Source organism: Phascolarctos cinereus, unplaced genomic scaffold (genome assembly GCF_003287225.1).
Source record: "Phascolarctos cinereus isolate Bilbo 61053 unplaced genomic scaffold, phaCin_HiC Scaffold_1;HRSCAF=81, whole genome shotgun sequence".
Taxonomy (NCBI): Eukaryota; Metazoa; Chordata; class Mammalia; order Diprotodontia; family Phascolarctidae; genus Phascolarctos; species Phascolarctos cinereus.
The window spans coordinates 19,667,654-19,686,259 of NW_027555514.1; the positions used below are offsets into that span (position 1 = coordinate 19,667,654).

The 18,606-nt window shown below is 44.8% G+C and overlaps 1 protein-coding gene across 3 annotated transcripts in view; it reads right to left on the minus strand.

Moving 5' to 3' along the window:
- Positions 1-8,830, minus strand: part of CPVL (carboxypeptidase vitellogenic like) — a 131,332-nt gene extending 122,502 nt beyond the window's left edge. Inside the window, exon 1 of one of the 3 annotated variants that reach the window (XM_078151095.1) lies at positions 8,645-8,827. In XM_078151095.1, coding sequence (XP_078007221.1) covers positions 8,645-8,660 — 16 coding nt within the window. In that variant the 5' untranslated portion in view covers positions 8,661-8,827. Of the gene's footprint in view, positions 1-8,644 lie in introns of all 3 variants that reach the window. The other 2 variants (XM_020993264.2, XM_020993263.2) reach the window with 2 other exon arrangements.
- Positions 8,831-18,606: the final 9,776 nt, after the last annotated feature.

Here is an 18,606-nt window from a genome sequence, read left to right on the forward strand (position 1 = left end):
TTCCCATTTGTCTCATGTCCTGTAGCAACACTTAGTATGACCTCCAGTGGCAGGAGGCCAGTTTTTGTAAGGGCTAAGTCTATGCTGTTTAAGCCATTATGTGGAGGCTCATAAAATATAGTCTCTGACACACGTCCGTATGACTCTCGGGTCATGTGTGAGGGCCCTTAATGGAACAACTAGAATTAAGGAGGCTGGGCAACTGAGCCACAAAAGTCACAGCTATTGTCAGTATCCTTAATGAGGGCTACAATCCCTCTCCTTCTCTGAGGTCCTTAGTAGACAACATAGAAAAATAGGGAAAGCCCAACTTTCTGGTATGGGAACCTATGCTGGTTCTTTTTTACAGTTGCACAGAGTTTCAACTGAAGGCTGGATGAACTCTTAAGGGGGAGGGGAGTTTGTAGAAGATATCACTTTTCAGGTATGGGTTTACTTGCAGTCAACTAGAACTCTAACATATTACTGCCCGTGAGGCCATTTTACTATTCTCTTTGGTCCACTGCTACGGAAAAGGACAGCAAAGTCCTGCGCTTTCCAGCTATTAGCCGCCCAGAATTAGTTCATTCCTCAGAATTCTCCTCCTGAAGAATCTGAGATTTGGAGCTGCCAGGGACCTGGAAGTCTCCACTCAATTTGCATGTAAGGCAAATGGAGGCCCAGAGAGGTCACACAGCTAGTATCTGGGCTGAGATTGAACCCAGGTCTTCCTAACTCCAACTCCGGAGCTCTACCCTCTATACTAGAGTCCCCACAGGGACCTTCATTCTATCCGCCTAAATCTCTCAAGGGTGCTCTTTTAAACACTTTCCAGAATCCCCCCCAAATCTCCTTTAATTGTGACACTCAGACCAGACACGGCCTAGTGCAGGGGGTGGAGCACCTGTGGCCTCGAGGCCACATGTGGCCCTCTAGGTACTTAAGTGTGACCCTTAGACTGAATCCAAACTTCACAGAACAAATTCCCTTAATAAAAGGATTTGTTTTGTAAAACTTGGACTCAGTCAAAGGGCCTTACCTGAGGACCTAGAAGGCCACTTGTGGCCTCAAAGCTGCAGGTTCCCCACCCCTGGTCTAGTGATTCTAAATAATCCTGTGGCAATGAGCATGGAAGTGGGGAGAATTTCCTACATCTCAGGCTCAGGCTTGTTTCTATGTCAACGGCATAAAAATCACACCATTACTTATTAACATTCAGCATGCTCACCACTAGGACCACTAGCTCTTTCTCACCTGGTCTTCTTGGCTCCACTTTCCTCCTTAAGTGTATTATTTATTTTAGGGCCTCATTTCTAAAATATATAGAGAATTAAGACAAATTTATAAGAATACAAGCTATTCCCCAATTGATAAATGGTCAAAGGATATGAACAGACAGTTCTCAGATGAAGAAATTAAAGCCATCTATAGTCATATGAAAAAATGCTCTCAATCATTATTGATTAGAGAAATGCAAATTAAAACAACTCTGAGGTACCACATCACATGTATCAGATTGGCCAACATGACAAAACTAGAAAATGATAAATGTTGGAGAAGATGTGGGAAAATTGGAACACTTATGCATTGTTGGTGGAGTTGTGAAATGATCCAACTATTTTGGAGAACAGTTTGGAACTATGCCCAAAGGGCTATAAAAATGTGCATACCCTTTGATCCAGCAATGGCACTTCTAGGGCTATATCCCAAAGAGATCCTACAAATGGGAAAAGGACTCACATATACAAAAATATTCATAACAGCTCTTTTTGTGGTGGCAAAGAATTGGAAATTGAAGGATGTCCATCAATTGGGGAATGGCTGAGCAAGTTGTGGTATATGAATGTAATGGAATACTATTGTGCTATAAGAAATGATGAACAGGCTGACTTCAGAAAAACCTGGAAAGACTTGTATGGACTGATGCTGAGTGAAGTGAGCAGAACCAAGAAGACTTTGTACACAATAACAGCCACGTTGTGTGATGACTAATGTTGATAAACTTAACCCTTCTCAGCATTACAAGGATCTAAGACATCTCCAGAGGCCTCGGGATGGAAAATCATCCAAAGAAAGAACTATGGAAGTTGAATCGCTATCATTTTTTTTTCTCTTCTGTTGAGTTTTGTTTCCTCTTTCTGATGGTTCCTTCTATTGGTTTTAATTTTTATTTGCAACTTCACCAACGTGAAAATATGTTTAATAGGAATGTAAATGTAAAGCCTATATGAGACTGTGTGCCATCTTGGGGAGGGTGGTGGGGAGGAAGTGGGGGGGAATTTTAAACTCAAAAGCATATGGAAGTGATTATTGGTAAATCAAAATAAATTTAAAAAAATTTTTGTAAAGTATATTACTTATTATTACTGAAAGTCAATTTGTGTGTCAATAATCCTTTCGTCAATTATTCATCACATCACTTTGAATCAATTCTCATCCTCCCAGATTTGGGGAATCCCGCCCCCCAATCTGTGTTCTCTCTCCTACCTGACTTTTCTTGACTTAAACTTTGTTGCCACATTTCTGCAATGATTGACCTGCACTGACCTATTTGCTAGTCCTCAAACACCATCCTCTCTTTGCACTGGCTCCTCCATGCCTGGAATGCTCTCCCTCCTCAACTCTGCCTGACAAAGTCTACCACTTCCTTCGAGGTTCTGCCCAAGTTCTGCCTTCTGCAGAAAGGGCAGCTAGGTGGAACAGTGGCTAGGGCACTCACTGAAACTGGAGTCAGCAAGACCTGAGTTCAAATCTGTCCTCAGACGCTGACTAGCTGTGTGGCCCTGGGCAAGTCACTTCACCCTGTTTGCCTCAGTTCCTCATCTGTAAAATGATCTGGGTAAGGAAAAATCAAACTGCTCTAGCATCTTTGCCAAGAAAATCCCAAATGGGATTTCGAAGAGTCGGACATGACTGAAAAACAATAAAGCAGAAAGTTCTCCAGATGCTAAAGCTCTTCCCTCTGAGATTACTATCCAAGTATTCCCTCAATGTCATAGGTCCACTTCTAGAAGGAAGGATAAACAACAGCACATTTATTTACATGTCTCTCCCCCACCCCACTGTCCCTTACAATGGCAGCTCCTCTAGGGCAGGGACTGTTTCTGCCTTTCTTTGTATGCCCAGTACTTAGCACCTAGTGGGCACTTAATAAATACTTATTGACTGATTTTCGGGGGAGAGTCAAAGGAGAGTGAGTAGAGGGGAAGAGAAGAGAAGGGAAGGGAAGGGAAGGAAAGGGAAGGGAAGGGAAGGGACGGGAAGGGAAGAGAAAAGAAAGAGAAAGGGAAAGAGAAAGAGAAAGAGAAAGAGAAAGAGAAAGAGAAAGAGAAAGAGAAAGAGAAAGAGAAAGAGAAAGAGAAAGAGAAAGAGAGAGAGAGGGAGGGAGAGACACCCCAAGTGGCCAAATATAAAAATGAGGAAGAAAATGAAGGGAGGGAGATAAGATACAAAGAAAGAAGAGACACAAAACTAGATACAGTTGAACTCTGGTTATTACTATTACTATTACTATTATTATTATTATTATTAGCAATAATCTCTCTAGCACTTACATAGCACTTAGAGATTTGCAAAGCATTTTACCTCTGTTCTCTTATTTAATCTTCACAATAGCCCTGGAAAGTAAGTGATATTATTATCCTTATTTTACATCCTTACATCCTTTCAGATGAGGAAAATAATGCTGAAAGATTAAGTGATTCAGTCACTAATAAATGTCTGAATCAGGATTTAAATGGAGAATCTTCCTGCCAACTCCACCTCTAGCACCCTTCACTGCCCTACCTCGCTGCCATGATTAATCAAAATGATCATATTCAGTTCAAGAGAAGTGAAGAAAGAGATCTCCTCTTGCTCTCAGGGGAGAGGTGGTAGACTACTGAGGTGGAACATGGTATACTCTGTCAGAAGAAGTGGCTGCATCTGCTGATTGGCTTAAATGTCTTTCTTTGTTTAAACGAAGGGTCTATTGATGCAAGTGGTGGGGAGTATGGCTATAGAAAAATGACGGTGAAATAAAAACAAAATGTAAAAATGTTTTGTTTAGTTATTAAATAAAATTAATTCAAACAACCAAGAAGCTGCAGGGGCAAGTGGTGGCTCTAGGTATTAGGTTTCCAGTGGGAGATTTTTGTCTTTGGAGTGCAGGAGCAGGACACAGGAATGCCAGCTCTGCCATTAGCTGCTATGGGTGGGGGGTGTCCACTTCCAGGGCCCTCATTTCCTCATTCCTAAAATGGGGTTCAAGGTCCCCTCCACTCTAAGAGGCAGGGATGCTCAAGAGTCACCAGGTTAACCAGCAGGGGAGAAGAGGGTGACCAGCCAGATCACTCAGGCTGCCCAGCAAAGCCCTGCCCCTGAAACATCTGCCCTGGTTCTGGGCACAGGAAACAAGCTGTGCAGGTCAGTGATTCCATCACCCTATGAGAAACCTGAGCCAGCTTTCGCGTGGGTGAACCCTTTAAAGTTGTCTCCTATTACACTGTATTTGGCAAAGGTGGCTAATTTTCCAGCAAAGCCAGAAGTCAGGGAGACAGACAGAGAGAGACAGACAGAGACAGAGGTGGGGGAAAGGAGAGAAGGAGGGAGGGAGGGAGGGAGGAGAGACAGAGAGCCCACTCATCCTCACGGACTCTGAGAAGGCATGCCATTTTTCACAATTATTTCGGGTTTTGGAGGTCTCCTTCCTTATTGCTTTAAAGGGGGTTTCCTAGTGTCTCTTCCCCCCCCCCCCAGGAGCTCTGGGGTCCCCATGTCTCAGTAAGGCACTTGCCTGCAGAGCTCACCTGTCAGCTGGGCAGTTACAAGAGTCTTATGAGGAAGTCCCAGCAGCTGAGGTTTTCATTCTCAAACCTTTGCTATGGCTTCCAATGCCCTCTATTATCAACTTAAATCCTAATTATGGGATTTAGAATTGTCCCCCAACAGGTTTTCTCTAGCTTAACCATCGCCTCCTCTTGCCATGTCCCCACTTAAGGACAGCGAGGTAGAAAGTACAGGAGACCTAGATTTGAATCCCAGACCTGCCACATGGGCAGTGTGGGGAAAGCCACTTCACCTCAGTTTCCTCATCTGTAAAACAAGGAGGTTAGACTAGACGGCCTAGAAAGTCTCTTCCAGTCTTAGATCTATGATCCTGCATGTGACCTTGGACATGTCACTAACCTGTCTGGGTCTCAGTTGCCACATCTGTAAAATGAGGGAGTTGGGCGAGGTCCCCTCTCACTCGAGATCTCAGAATCTGTGAATAGCCTGAGCTCCCACGAAGGTCCCCTTCTGCCCGGGGTGAACACTTTGTTGATTTTTTTTAAATCCACATTCTATTATTTATTTCTGTTTCAGACACAAGTCTGACAACATTCATTATGTGGTTTTCCAGCCTCCAGCAGCAAACTGAAAAAAACCCTGGGAGAGGCTAACATAATCGACCAGAGCAAGAAATGTTTGCTGGCCCCTGAAAGCAAGCAAGTTACAGACACCCCCTACCCCGAGCACTTTGAAAACCACAGAGGTCTGGGGCCACTTGGTAGAGAGGCGGTCCAGGAGCCCTCCACCTGTCATTCACAGTCAGTAAATCTATTCAGAGCCTACCGTGGCCCTGAGTTGGGGTACAGAAAAAAGCCCCAAACAGTCCCTGACTTCGATGGGGCCTGGTCCGATAGGAGGAAGCACCGCTACAAACAAGATATGGACAGGATGCATTGGAGATCATCAATGCAGGGAAGGCCTTCACTGCTTTCCTCATCTTTAAATGGGGTGGGGGAGCCAAAGTCATCCCTCTTCCTATTCTAAACAGTCTGACTCTACGGGGCCAGGTTGGGTGGTGCGGCACACAAGGGTGTGCAGGAAGCCAGCCTGGCAGAACCAGAAGACTTGGCTCTGACATGCCCTCCACAGTCCTCTACTTCATAATAATAATTAATAAAAGTAATGATAATCATGGTGATGTGATAATAACAACATGCAGAAATGCTTGTGGACTTGCCTCGAGGCCTCCACAACAGGCTCTGGGGGTGCCCTGGGGCCCAGGGTCACACAGGTACTGTCAGAGCCTGGATTCAAAGCTCTTGACTCTCCCCTGGTTCTAAGCTCAGTCAAGGACAATCCTAGAAGCCCAGAGCTGGAAGGAATCTTGAAGCTCTATACAGTCTACCCCACTCCCGCCCCCATTTTATACATGAGGAAACTGAGGCTCAAAGAACATGGAGGGCCTTGGCCAAGGTTGCAGATACTACTGGACTTCAGAAAGGATGGCTTGTCTGTGTGTTTGTAGCTTTGGGTCTCCTTCCTCATTCTCAAACTGCTGGCTGTCATTCCTTAGGCCAGGCCATCTCTCAACTAAGGAAGTATAACTACAGACACACACATACATATATATACACACACACATGTATGTATAGATACATATACATACATATATAAACACATACAGGAATTAGGAAGACATCCTCTTGAGTTCTGATCTCGCCTCAGACACTAACTGTGTGACCCTGGGCAAGTCACTTAACCCTTTTTGCCTCAGTTTCCTTGTCTGTAAAATAAGTTGGAGAAGGAAACGGCAAACCACTCTGGTGTCCTCACCAAGAATGATTCAACTGGAGTCAAGAAGGGTCAGACACGATTGAAACAAGTGAACACAATGAATGGACCCTAGATCTAGGATTCCATGAATTTATTCTCCCATCTGTTACCTCATTTGGTCCTTGTGGTAGCCATATGAGTGGGAGAGAGTTCTCTGAGCCCTGGTTCCTTGGACTACCTCCCTCACAGGACTATAGGGGAGGCGTGGAGAAGATCCCAGACGCATAGTCAAGCAGCGGATGGGGTACACACTCCCACCTCAGAGGTCCCTTCTGACGATAACCCTAAGTGACAATCTCTCAAAGTGGACTTCAAATTGGCACAATCATATGATCACAGATTTAGAGGTCATCAAGTCCAGCCCCCTCATTTTTCCTCATTTTACATGTAAAGAAACTGAGGCACAGAGCAATTGAAGCAGGTTCTTTCCCCCTTCCTCCATGACTTCATCCACTGCTGAAACATGACTGACCTATTTCCTGCACCTCAAGTCTCTTCTCACTACTGGATCCTGAGAAAGACTGGCCCCTATCTGATGGGGATGGGATCTGGACCCCTAAAATGAAAATCTCCTGAACCCAGATCTCTGGGTTCTCTGCCCCTGAGGCACCAGGCCCACCGCCAACAATAATCCTTTTAACTGCCCCATCTGCCAGGCTCAGAGGCCACTTAACTCCCTCAGTTGTCTATACCTGGCCCCACCCCAGGCTACTTGCCACTCCTTAATCTCATCCATATCTTCCCACAGTCTTTCTGTATAAAATATCAGTCTTAACTTCATCAAATGCTCAGATTCTTAAAATCTGTTCAACTTGTATTGGTATCACAATCTATTGGTGATACAATAAACCTTGTTTAGTAAAAGATGGCATGCATAGTTGAACTCTTTCAAGGCAGACCTCTGCCCTGTACCTTGGGGTTCCCAGCACCCCTAGACCGCAACACTATCCCTCCCCCTCCCCAGGTCATATGTTCCCCTTCCCAATATGCTTTCTTGAGGCCCTTTCACTACTACTATTGATTCATAGCACTCAAAATCTAACCTGGAGAGGTTAGGAAGGCCTGCTTTTTTTTTTTTTGAGACCCTAAGAAGAATAGATTTAGAACCACGAGAGGTCTGGAGAGATCACCTAGGCCAATTCCCTTCCTGGGGAAACTGAGGCCCAGAGAGGGAGAAGTGACTCATCCAAAGTCACACCTCAAGTCACAGACCAGAAATCTGAACCCAGATTCTATGATCCCAAGGCTTGACTTGTTTCCTCCACTATCCTAAGCTGTCTTCCTCAGGAAAAGAAATCTGAGATTTAAAGCCAGAATAAAACCTCAAAGTGCCTCCTCCCCATTTTACAGTTGAGTAAACTGAGACACCAGGGCAGCTAGGTGAAAGTTGTAGAGCGCTGGTCCTGAAGTCAGGAAGACCTAAATTCAAATGCAGCCTTAGACACTTACTAGCTCTGTGACCCTGGGCAGTTAAGTGACTTCACTTAACCTTGTCTGCCTCACTTTCCTCACCTGTAGAATGAGCTGGAGAAGGAAATGGCAAACCACTCCAGGATCTTTGCCAAGAAAACCCCCAAAGGGGTCATGAAAACTGAAATGACTGAACAGCAAAACCCGCAAGTACAGAAATGTTAAGTGGCTTGCCCCCGGGCGAGGGGAAAAGGTTCCAAAGTCAAAAACCAAAGGGCCTTTGCTACCACTGGGGAAAGTGGGAATGGCGGATGGGGTGGAGAGAAGAAACAACGTATTCATGACTAACAATACAAAAGAATTGCAAAGTAATTGGGGGTGGCAGGGAGAAGCTCTCATTAGGTGGCGGTGGGGCGAGATTGACCTGGCCCTGGGGAGGGTCCGTAGCTCCAGCCTGCCCCGTGTCACTCTCCCGGAGACCTCAGACACACCCAGTCTCCCCAGGACCCCCGCGAAAATGCCCCGATGAGAGCCGCTGGTTCGGCACGTACTCCCAGCGGGGCTCCCTCCCCCAGCTCCCCAGGCCCAACGCTCAGATCCCGGATCCCCGCACCCCGATGCTCTGCGGCCACAGAGCCCACCAGCCCGGGACTGTCAGCGCAGCGGCACTCACTCGCTGCCAGGCTCATCCCTCCGCTCCGCCTACAGGCACAGGTGCGGGCCGGGCTGCGCTCCAGCCGTGCAGCCGGTCCCTCCCTGTCTGTTTCAGGAGAGACTCTGTCTATCTCTGGGACGCGGGCTGGCCAGGCCGGAGCTCGGCCGGGCAGGGACTACCGGAGTGAAGCAACCTCGTTTGGCTTACGTCACCCAATCACGAGGATTAGGAGGAGGAGGGGCTTGGAGGAGGAGGAGCAGGAGGAGAATCCGCCGAGCTTTTCCAAGGTCGCTCCCTCTCATGTGATCCCAGCAAGGTCCTGCAAAATTCTTCTCTTCCCTCCCCTCCTTCCCCAGGTCCTCCTCGTCCCTCCTCAACCTTTGGAGGGGAGGAGTGAGAGGGCCTGGACAATCTCCCCCCACCGCCACCCAAATAAAGCTGCTCGAGGCTACCCCCAATTACTTTGCAATTCTTTGGTAATGAGTTAGTCATGAATATGTTGTTTCTTCTCCCCACTCTCACTCTCACTTCCCCCGCGGTAGCAAAACCTGTTTCATTTTTTACTTTGGAACCTCAACATCCAGCACCCTGCCTGTGCACATAGTAGGCGCTTAATACTAAAAGCTTATTGAATTGAATTGAATTACCATTTAGGTCCAGATAAGCCTCTTTTGTTAATGGGACTGTCAACCGTCATAATAATATCGGATATTTATATATCAATCAATAAACGACTATTAGGCACCTTCTTTGTGCCTGGCACTATGCTGGGTGCTGAAAATTCAGAGGCAAAAATAAAACAGTCTTTGCAGTCAGGAAGTTTACATCTCTGTAGCTCCAGCAGTGTCTGGCACTTGGTAAACACTTAACAAATGCCTACTGATTGAGAGCTGATTTCTTTGTGGTCTAGTGGAAAGAGCCCCCTACCTACCTGTGTAACCTTGGACAGAAAAGCCGTTCCCTGTCTGTGCCTCAACTTCCTCATCTGTAAAATGATGGAGTTGGACTGCATTGCACCTGAGGCCCCTTTCAGCTCTAAATCTACTATCTTTTATACATTGTATGGATCAGATACAGAACTGGAAGAATCCTTAGACGTCATCTAGTTTAACACTTAGATTTTATAGATGGGGATTCTGAGGTCTGAGGAGGTGAAAGCAGCATGAAACAGCTTTACCTGGTAGCTGGAGAGCTGGACTCTGGCCTGTGAAGACTCCAGCTGAGATCCTTAATCTGGCACTAAACTAACTTTATGACCATGGACAAGTCACTTCCCCTGTGAGCCTCAGTTTGCTTCATGACCATGGACAAGTCACTTCCCCTGTGAGCCTCAGTTTGCTTCATGACCATGGACAAGTCACTTCCCCTGCGAGCCTCAGTTTGCTTCATGACCACGGACAAGTCACTTCCCCTATGAGCCTCAGTTTGCTCCTCTGTAAAGTTGTTTGGTAGCTGGTTGGTCCTTTGTTTCAAACAGGACTGAAATGACATCACTATGCTAGAGTCAAGTTACAATGCATCCGACTGTGGCTGATCACATCAATAGGAACTCAGCATGCTCTACCACAGGTCGGGCACAAATAGGCCATGTGAACATTTAGGGTGGATTCTCTAAATGTGTGCATCTTGCATATTTTTTTAACTACTTCAATTCCGCTTTGCTCATAGAGCATGGCTCTTTCTCTGATGTGGGCACATCATGCTGGGCAGTCCTGTGCCAGTGTCTCCCATGTCACACAATCAATTCCACAGTTCTTAAGAGAGACCTTGACAGCGTCCTTGCATCGCTTCTTCTGACCTCTGTATGAGCGCTGGCCTGTATGAGATTCGCTGTACAGCAAATGGAGAAGTTTTGAACGCTGTGGATAAGGTCACATTGACAATGAGCTTGACACAGGAATTGCCAGGGCTGGCTACCGACTATCGAACTGAAGGTCTGCAGAACTCTTGTGCTGACCTCGTCATATGCCTGTGAAACCTGGACAGTCTCCCAGCGCTACCAAACTGAATTGCTTCCACCTGAATTGTCTTAGCAAGATGCTGAAGATCACCTGGCAGGATAAGATAGCAGATATTGAAGTCCTTTCTTGAGCTGAACTGCCAAGCATTCAAACTCTACTGCAGAGACTTCGACTTCCATGGGCTAGCCACATTGTTGGAATGCCAAACCTATGCTACCTAAAAAGACTGTGAAGTGGGGATGACATGGACAGCTACCTCACCCGGTGGTCGAGACTCAAGTGAAAAAAGCCAGATAAAGTACTCTACAACTTTAAAGTCCCATGTAAATGCCAGCTCTTATTATCTGAATTAAGTAATTTCTCCCATATTATACAGCCAATAAGCTTCAGGGCCAAAATTTGAACCCAGATTCTCTGGAGGTAGAGGCTGAATACTTCCATGACCCCAAGCTGTCTCTCCCTTTAAGAGCCATTTTAAAGTAGGTGCAGCGAAAACAGGTAATTTTCCTTCTTTCTTGGACTTTGTTATGAAGGAAAGCTCCCTGGGACGATATAGGAAAGGGATATATTTGGGAAATGTAGGTCATAGAAAAATGAAGTATATCAATAAAAACTTATTTTTTTAATCTATAAAAAAGTTGGGAGTTGTTTTCTGGGGAAAGGGTGCTATTATTTCCCTTTTTACTTCCTCCATGCTCCTAATAAAAAATTCCATATTAAAATTTTGTTTTGAAATTTACCTCTTTTTTACTAGGAATCACAAGAGTTCTGCTGTGTGATTCTGGGCAAGTAATCCTGATTGGAAAGAGAGAAAAAGAAAGAGAAAGAGAGAGAGAGAGAGAGAGAGAGAGAGAGAGAGAGAGAGAGAGAGAGAGAAGAGAGAGAGAGAGAGAGGAAGGAAGGAGGGAAAGAAGGGAAAGGAAAGAAGGAAGGAAGGAAGGAAGAAAAGAAGGGAGGGAGGAAGAAAGAAAGAAATATAATCTCTGTCTTTTATTCCTAATTTCAACAATTCTTTAAGCAAATGCTAGTCATTGCCCTACATGGCACCGAGTCATGAGCCAGTCAATGATGGGTATAGAGATAACCATTAACCAGTCCATGCCCTAACTGGGAAGACTGAGCTAGACAGGAAAAGACAAACCACCTTGCAGAATGCAGCACTGTCTGACAGCCCTTGTCACTGTGGCCATCGGCTTGCTTTGATCACTTTGCTTCCTTACCAGGAAAAGCCCTCTGGGTGGGAGAGCTATCCAGAAATAGTTGTGATGTCAAAACAAAAGGCAAGAATACAACTGTAATGACCCAAACCACACATTTTAAGGCGATCCTTCAGTCCCCCATGTTCTCATCTATTCTCCCTTAAGCATCTGGTGTCAGGGCTTCCATTTTCCACCAGAAAGTGGACCTTAATAATATTTCCTTTCCTTCCATACCAGACAATGTGTCATAGTAAAAAGAGCTCTGGTTCCGAGTCAGCAGACCTGGGTTGGAATCTCAAGTCTGCTACTAATTTGGGCTATCACTGCATCTCTCTGGGTTTGTTTCTTCATCTTTGAAGTTTGTTCAACTTAGAACAGCAACTGCATTCTTCCACCTAGGGCAAAAAACAACTGGGGGTGGGGGAGTGGCAGGGGAGGGGACAGTATACACTCCCCACCTCTTGTTGTCCTGGAAAAAGCCCTGTTTGTGATGTCCTAGATCCACCTCTGGTTGAACTGGATGATCTCCTGTCCCGAAGGAACCTAACTACATTCCACTGGAGGATAGCAACATGTTCATACACAAATAATACAAAACACATGCCAAATAAACACAAACTAACAGCTGGGAGAGGTCAGGAGAGACCTCGGGTAGACAGAATCTCAGCAGAGCTCTAGAGAAAGTTAGGGATCACAAAGGTGAGGAGAGATGGCATCCCAGGTTCTGGGATAAGCAAAAAAGCCAGGTGACAGAAGGGATGTGACATACTTGGAGCACCCAGTTTGACCAGAACAGAGAGTGCCCAAACAGAACCAAAATCCAGAAGGAATCACAGACAAGCACAGACATTCTGGGTTGAATTGATCCTCAAACTCAAGTTGTTAAAAACTCACAGATTCGTGTATAACCAATCTGCTTTTTTTCTTGTATGAGCTCTCTGCAGTAGAGTTTTGAATGCTTGGCAGTTCAGTTCGAGAAAGGACCTCAGTGTCTGGTATCTTATCCAGCCAGGTGACCTTCAGAATCTTCCTAAGACAATTCAAATGGAAGTGATTCAGTTTCCTGGCATGGCGCTGGTAGACTGTCCAGGTTTCATGGGCATACAACAACGAGGTCAGCACAAGGGCTCTGTAGACCTTCAGTCTGGTAGGCTGTAGCTCTTGTACTTTTCTCTTGTTGTATTTGATGTTTGTTAAGTTTAGGATATTTTACAGATGAGAAACCTAAGTCTGAGAGAGATTAAGTGGCTTGCCCAGGGTACCACAGCTAGTAAGTGTCTGAGACAGGTCTTGACTCCGATGGTTCTAATGTTCCACCTAACTGCTGTGTTTAAAAAGAAAAGCAAACTCTACCTAATAATAAAAATTCACAGTTTCATATATAACCTGCTTTTTTGTGTGTTCTACTTCATAATGATAATAGCCAGCATTTATGTAAGGGTTTAAGTTTTGCAAAGTACTTTACAAATATTTCCTCATTTGATGGAAATGCTCCTTTTATTTGGTGGTCAGATCAGAATAAAAAAAGAAAATTTAAAGGAAAAAGAATCAAGAGTATGTGTACTTGAGAAATATCATCAATGTCTCAACATAGGTGGCAATTGCCTGGGCACACCCAAGTCGAGACCATCCTACTGCTACAATCCTACCTCTCCCTGATCACCCCCAACACATCGAGCAATCTGGATCTACAAAATGTGTTCTGAGATTTCCTGGAGTATCTCAACTAAAGGAAGACACGAAAAGGGTGGTTCACATCACCCTGGACAAGCAAATCCCATTGTAGGGTCTCGGGTCTAGGGATTTCCAGTCTTGACTGTGGCTGCCACAGCAGCAAAGACAAATGTGGGCCTGGAATGAAGACAAGGGAAACTGATGAACCCAGGGAGCCGTTATGTGCCTCCAGCAAGCGTCTTGGCAGCTTTGTGTAGATGGCAGGCTTCCCATGATGACTCCTTTTAAGAGCTGTTGCTCGTCAGCAGTGGGGCCCAGGCACAGCTGGAAAACACTTCTCTGAGGCATGCTGAAAAGAGAAATGTCACAGGCTGCAGAGATTTACTTCATCGATAAACACTTTAGTGGGTCTTTTTAAATGGCCACTGTTGTATATGTCAGAATTGAAGAAACAGTTACACACTGTGAAAGGGGAGAGAGGAAAGGCATCCCTTGCCTGTAAGGCTGGGCAGGTGTGGGAGGTCTGACTGCCAGGAAACAGCTGGGATTTGGAACTAGTGGCCCTGGATTTGAGTCCTGGTTCTTCTGCTTCCCTGCTGACTAGCAGCTTAATCTTGAGCAAGTAGATATAGGCTCCTTGAAGGCAAGCAGGTTTTCCAATCTTACCTTCTTGAAATCAGCTCCTAGTACAAGTCACTTCCTGGGGTAAGTGCTTCATGGATGTTCATGGAACTGAATTTAAGTCTCTGAAGTCCTTTGCCTTCTCACCTCAGTTTCCTCACCTACAAAATGATTCTAAAGTCTGGAGTCTGGAACATTCTCCAGCCTCACCTCTTCCTCCTTCGTCAACCCCAAGTTCCCCTCCAGGGCTCATTTCAAGTATTGCCTTCTTGTCTGATTGTCCAGCAGTGAAGGCACTGTGTGCACCCCCCTCCCCACACACACTTTGCTCACCCACACAAAATAGGAGCCTAGATCTAGATCCAGAAGGTATGTCAGAGATCATCTATTCCATCCCCCTCATTTTACAGGTAAGAAAACTAAAAATGAGATACATTCTTCATTTTAACAGATGAGGAAACTGAGACCCAGAGAGGCTGATAGGATCATAGATGTTGAGCTGGAAGGAACCTTGAAGAGCAGCTAGTCTAAATCCATCATTTTACAGATGGGGAAACTGAGGCATAGAGTGATTACATGACTTGTCCATTATTACAAAGCCAGTAAGTGTCAGAGACAAAATTTTGAGCTCAGAAGCCAGAATCTGTTCTCTCTCCATGTCCCACACTGCCCCCGTTTGAATATGGCACACTGGACAGAAAATTGGACCTAGGGTCAGAAAGACCTGAGTTTAAAGGAAACCTACTAGCTGTGTGTGACCCTGAGCAAGTCACTTAACCTCTATTTGCCTCAGTTTGTAAAACATAGTAAAATATAGACAATAATGGGATCAAATGAAATAAGATTTGTAAAGTGCTTTGCAAACCTTAGATGCTAGCTACTATTGTTATTCTATTATTCCATTTTTCTGTATTTTATATTTCCTTGCCTGTGTACATTTCGTGTTATTACTAAAATGGAAGCTTTTTGAGGGCTGGGACCGTTTTGTTTCTGTCTTTGTATGTAAAGCAGCTGCCAGTGTCTTGTACACAGTAGGTGCTTAATAACTAGTTGAATGTATGAATGAATGAATCAGAATGTAACTGATGACAAAAGCTGTTTAGTGGATTTGGATTTGGGATTTGGGGATTTTTTTGTATTCCTGACATCCAGCCCAACAATGTGAGTTTAATAAATGTTTATGGAGTGGAATGCCGTTCCAGTGGTACATCGTATAATCCCATGGCTACTGTTCCCAAGGGACCAGGTAAAGGTGCTGAAGAGAAGTCTTTCTCATTCCTTTTGACCATGAAAGGCAGGGGCCTCACCTGCATGCAGCCTTCCTTGGCTATCTCCTCTAGGGAAGTATGGCCAAATATACAGGCAGTGCTCATAATAAGCACTTCTCAAGGCCTCTTCTCTGCTGGAGGGCTTGCCTTCCTGGACATGGTTCATGGAGGGGCACAATGTCCCAAATGTCCTCTGTCATTGGAAAGTGGATTCCTACCATGTGTCTGACCTGGATGTGGGGATGTGATATTCACCTGTCTCTCCACATGTTGCTAATCCATTCCCTTTGGCTAGACAGAGAGCAGAGCAAAGAGAACATTGGGGGCCCAAAACTGATTTATCAAACCAATGGATGTTTTGTTGAGATTTTGGTGCTGAAAAGAGGCAAGACCCATGAGTCCTAAGTGGCACATCAGTCAGCCAGGTTAAGTCAGAAGGGTGGGAGACAGACCCTCAACTTATCCAAGATCCAGGATTTGGAGCTGAGGGTAAGCCTAGAGCTTCTAGATTCCAAAGGATTCAACTTGCAGAGAAGAAAGCTGGAAACCAGAGGCTTGCCCAAAGTCCCGTAGATAGTGATCGAGTAAGAATTTGAGCCTGGGTTTTCTGACTCCCAACCCATAAAATACAAATGACTAAACTCTTTGCTACATGACACCTAAAGAATAGGAATCCAGCCTTGCTCTCTGTATTTCTGGCTTTTCCAGCTTGCTGAAGTTCCCCAAAGTAGTAAAGACGGAGACTAAAATTAAATTTTAAAAGTATGTATTATATATACATACACATATACATATATATGATACGTAGCATAACTGTAACAACTGCAAATGAATGTTATAATGTTCGATATTATGAAATGATTCAGTGTATTACATTATATAAATTGTGGTGATTCATATTTATATAGCACTTGAAAGTTTGCAAAGTACATTACATAATTTGGTTTTCACAACAAATTATGAAGAAGGTACTATTATTGTTCCCATTTTACTTATGGGAAAACTGAGGCTGAGAGAGATTAAGTGATTTGGCCAGGGCCACACAGTTAGCATCTGAGGCAAGACTGGAACTCAGGTCTCCCTGCTTCCAAGTCCAAACTCTACCCACTATACTGCACCACCTAGCCAACACACATTGGAAGCACTGTGGCTTAATGGACTTGTAGTCAGGAGAGAATTGGATTCCAACCCTGCATTCAGCACTTACTGAATTCCAAACCTGAACAAGTGATTTAACCTTTGTGAGCCTCAGTTTCTAAATCTGAAAAACTGGAAATAATGGCTATTGTACTGCCCAAATGAGAGTATGTATGTGAAATGCTTTTAAAACTTTCAAATGCCATAGAAATGTCAGCTCTGATGATCATAGTTAAAGAAGCGCAGGCAGGGAGGGAGATTAGATGTCATCTAGTCCAGCGTCTCCATTTGATGGATGAGGAAACTGGATCCAAGAATGGGTAAATGACTTGCCCAAGGTCACACAGGTAGTAAATAGCATAGCCAAGCATAGCCAGACTCAGTATCTGTCCTGTAATTCCAAACACAGCGTTCTGCCCACTGTGTCCCGTTGCCTCTCATGGCACAGAATACCTACTCCATTCTTTAAAGGTATCAGATTTGGTTTTTTACTAAAGGTCAATTTGTTTTTTTTTTCCTTTTGATACCTCTGAATTCCAGTTTTTAAAAATGTGTTTATTGGCATGAATTCATAAGGGTGCTTTTCATTAGTATGTGAAATGCTTCTAATTTCCTGGAGTCACTTGCTGAAAGCACTGAATACAATTAAGATCTCTCCCTCCCTCCCTCCCTCCCTCCTTCTTTCTCTCCTCTTCCTTCTGTCTTTCTTCTTCCCTCTCTTCCTCCTCTCTTTTTCCTCTTTCTTTCTTTCTCCTTCTTTCTCTCTTCTCTTTCTCTCTCCTCTCCTCTCCTTCCCTTCCAGCCCCCTCCCCATTTTATTCAGCCAGCAAAAGACCAAGTCCACAAGGAGTAAGTCTTTATAAAGACTGCCAAATGTGTGATGAACAAAAGCTGGTCGTCTGGGGATTTGTCTGGTGAATACTGGCCCAAATCCTAAATGGAAGAACTCAGAGGCAGTCTGTGTTAGATAGGTCTGGAATTTCATATAGGACAAGACCCATAACCAATCTCCAAACAAGAGCTACCCACTATAAAAACTCTTCTTGACACATTGGCTCTGTTCTCTCCCATCACCTCCAGTCTCATGAGGAGGTAATCACACCCTCAATTCCCCCCAAATTACTTTATATTTTACCTATGTTCTGTATAGACTTCTCTGCGTATGGGGTTAATTTTTCCTAATAGAATGTAAGCCAACTTGAGGACAAGGACCGTTTTTTTCCATATACCTCAAAGCCTAGAATAGTGCATGGCACATAATAATTATAATCATAATAAAAATAACAGCAATGGTTAACATTTATACAGTGCTTTAAGTTTTACAGAGCCCTGCATATATACTGTCTCATTTATCCTCAGTAGTCACTAAATAAAAGCTTCTGGTATCGAGTAGTGGATGCCTGCAAACAAATGGGCAGCGTGCCCCAGGGGCGTGGAATTCGTAGACTCAAAAAGGAGACCTGAAGGGTGCCTTTGAGGCCACTTAATCCAACGCCCTGGTTTTACAGAGGGGGAAATTGAGGTTCTCAGAGGTTGAGTGACCTGACCAAGGTCACACGGGTGGTAAGTAGCAGAGAGATATTCCGACTCCAGCCGGTGACTCCGCATTAGGCACTCTTCCCCCTCCTCCCCGCCAGAGCATGTGGGCACGCTGATCTCCATCCCTCTTGGGTCCTGGGAGACTCCTTCTTCCCTGGTCCCATCCACTGTCAGTTTAGGGAGCCATACAGCTGGTGGTAAATCGCTCCCCAAGGCATCTCCACGTTTTGTTTCTGGAGAGGAGCCACATTACTCCAAGCACCAGCTGAAAGCTTGGAGATAAAGAACTGCGCAGAAGTAATTTTCACGGTCTGGCCAAGGACCCCCATCACCCTGCTTTGCGCTCTAATGTGCACAACAGAAATCCAGCATTTGGGGCCAGTCACCTCTGTGGAAATTGGCTGTAATTTGCATTTTGCTAATGCTTCTGTTGCATGCCAAATGTCAGGGTGCTACAATGGGAGCTTTTTTTCTCTCTGATTATTTTTTTGGATAAGCAGGCATTGAAGACAGATTCTGCTTGCTTCCCTCAGACAGCCTGCAGTGATCCCAACAATATCTCATGATAGAAGGAACGTGGG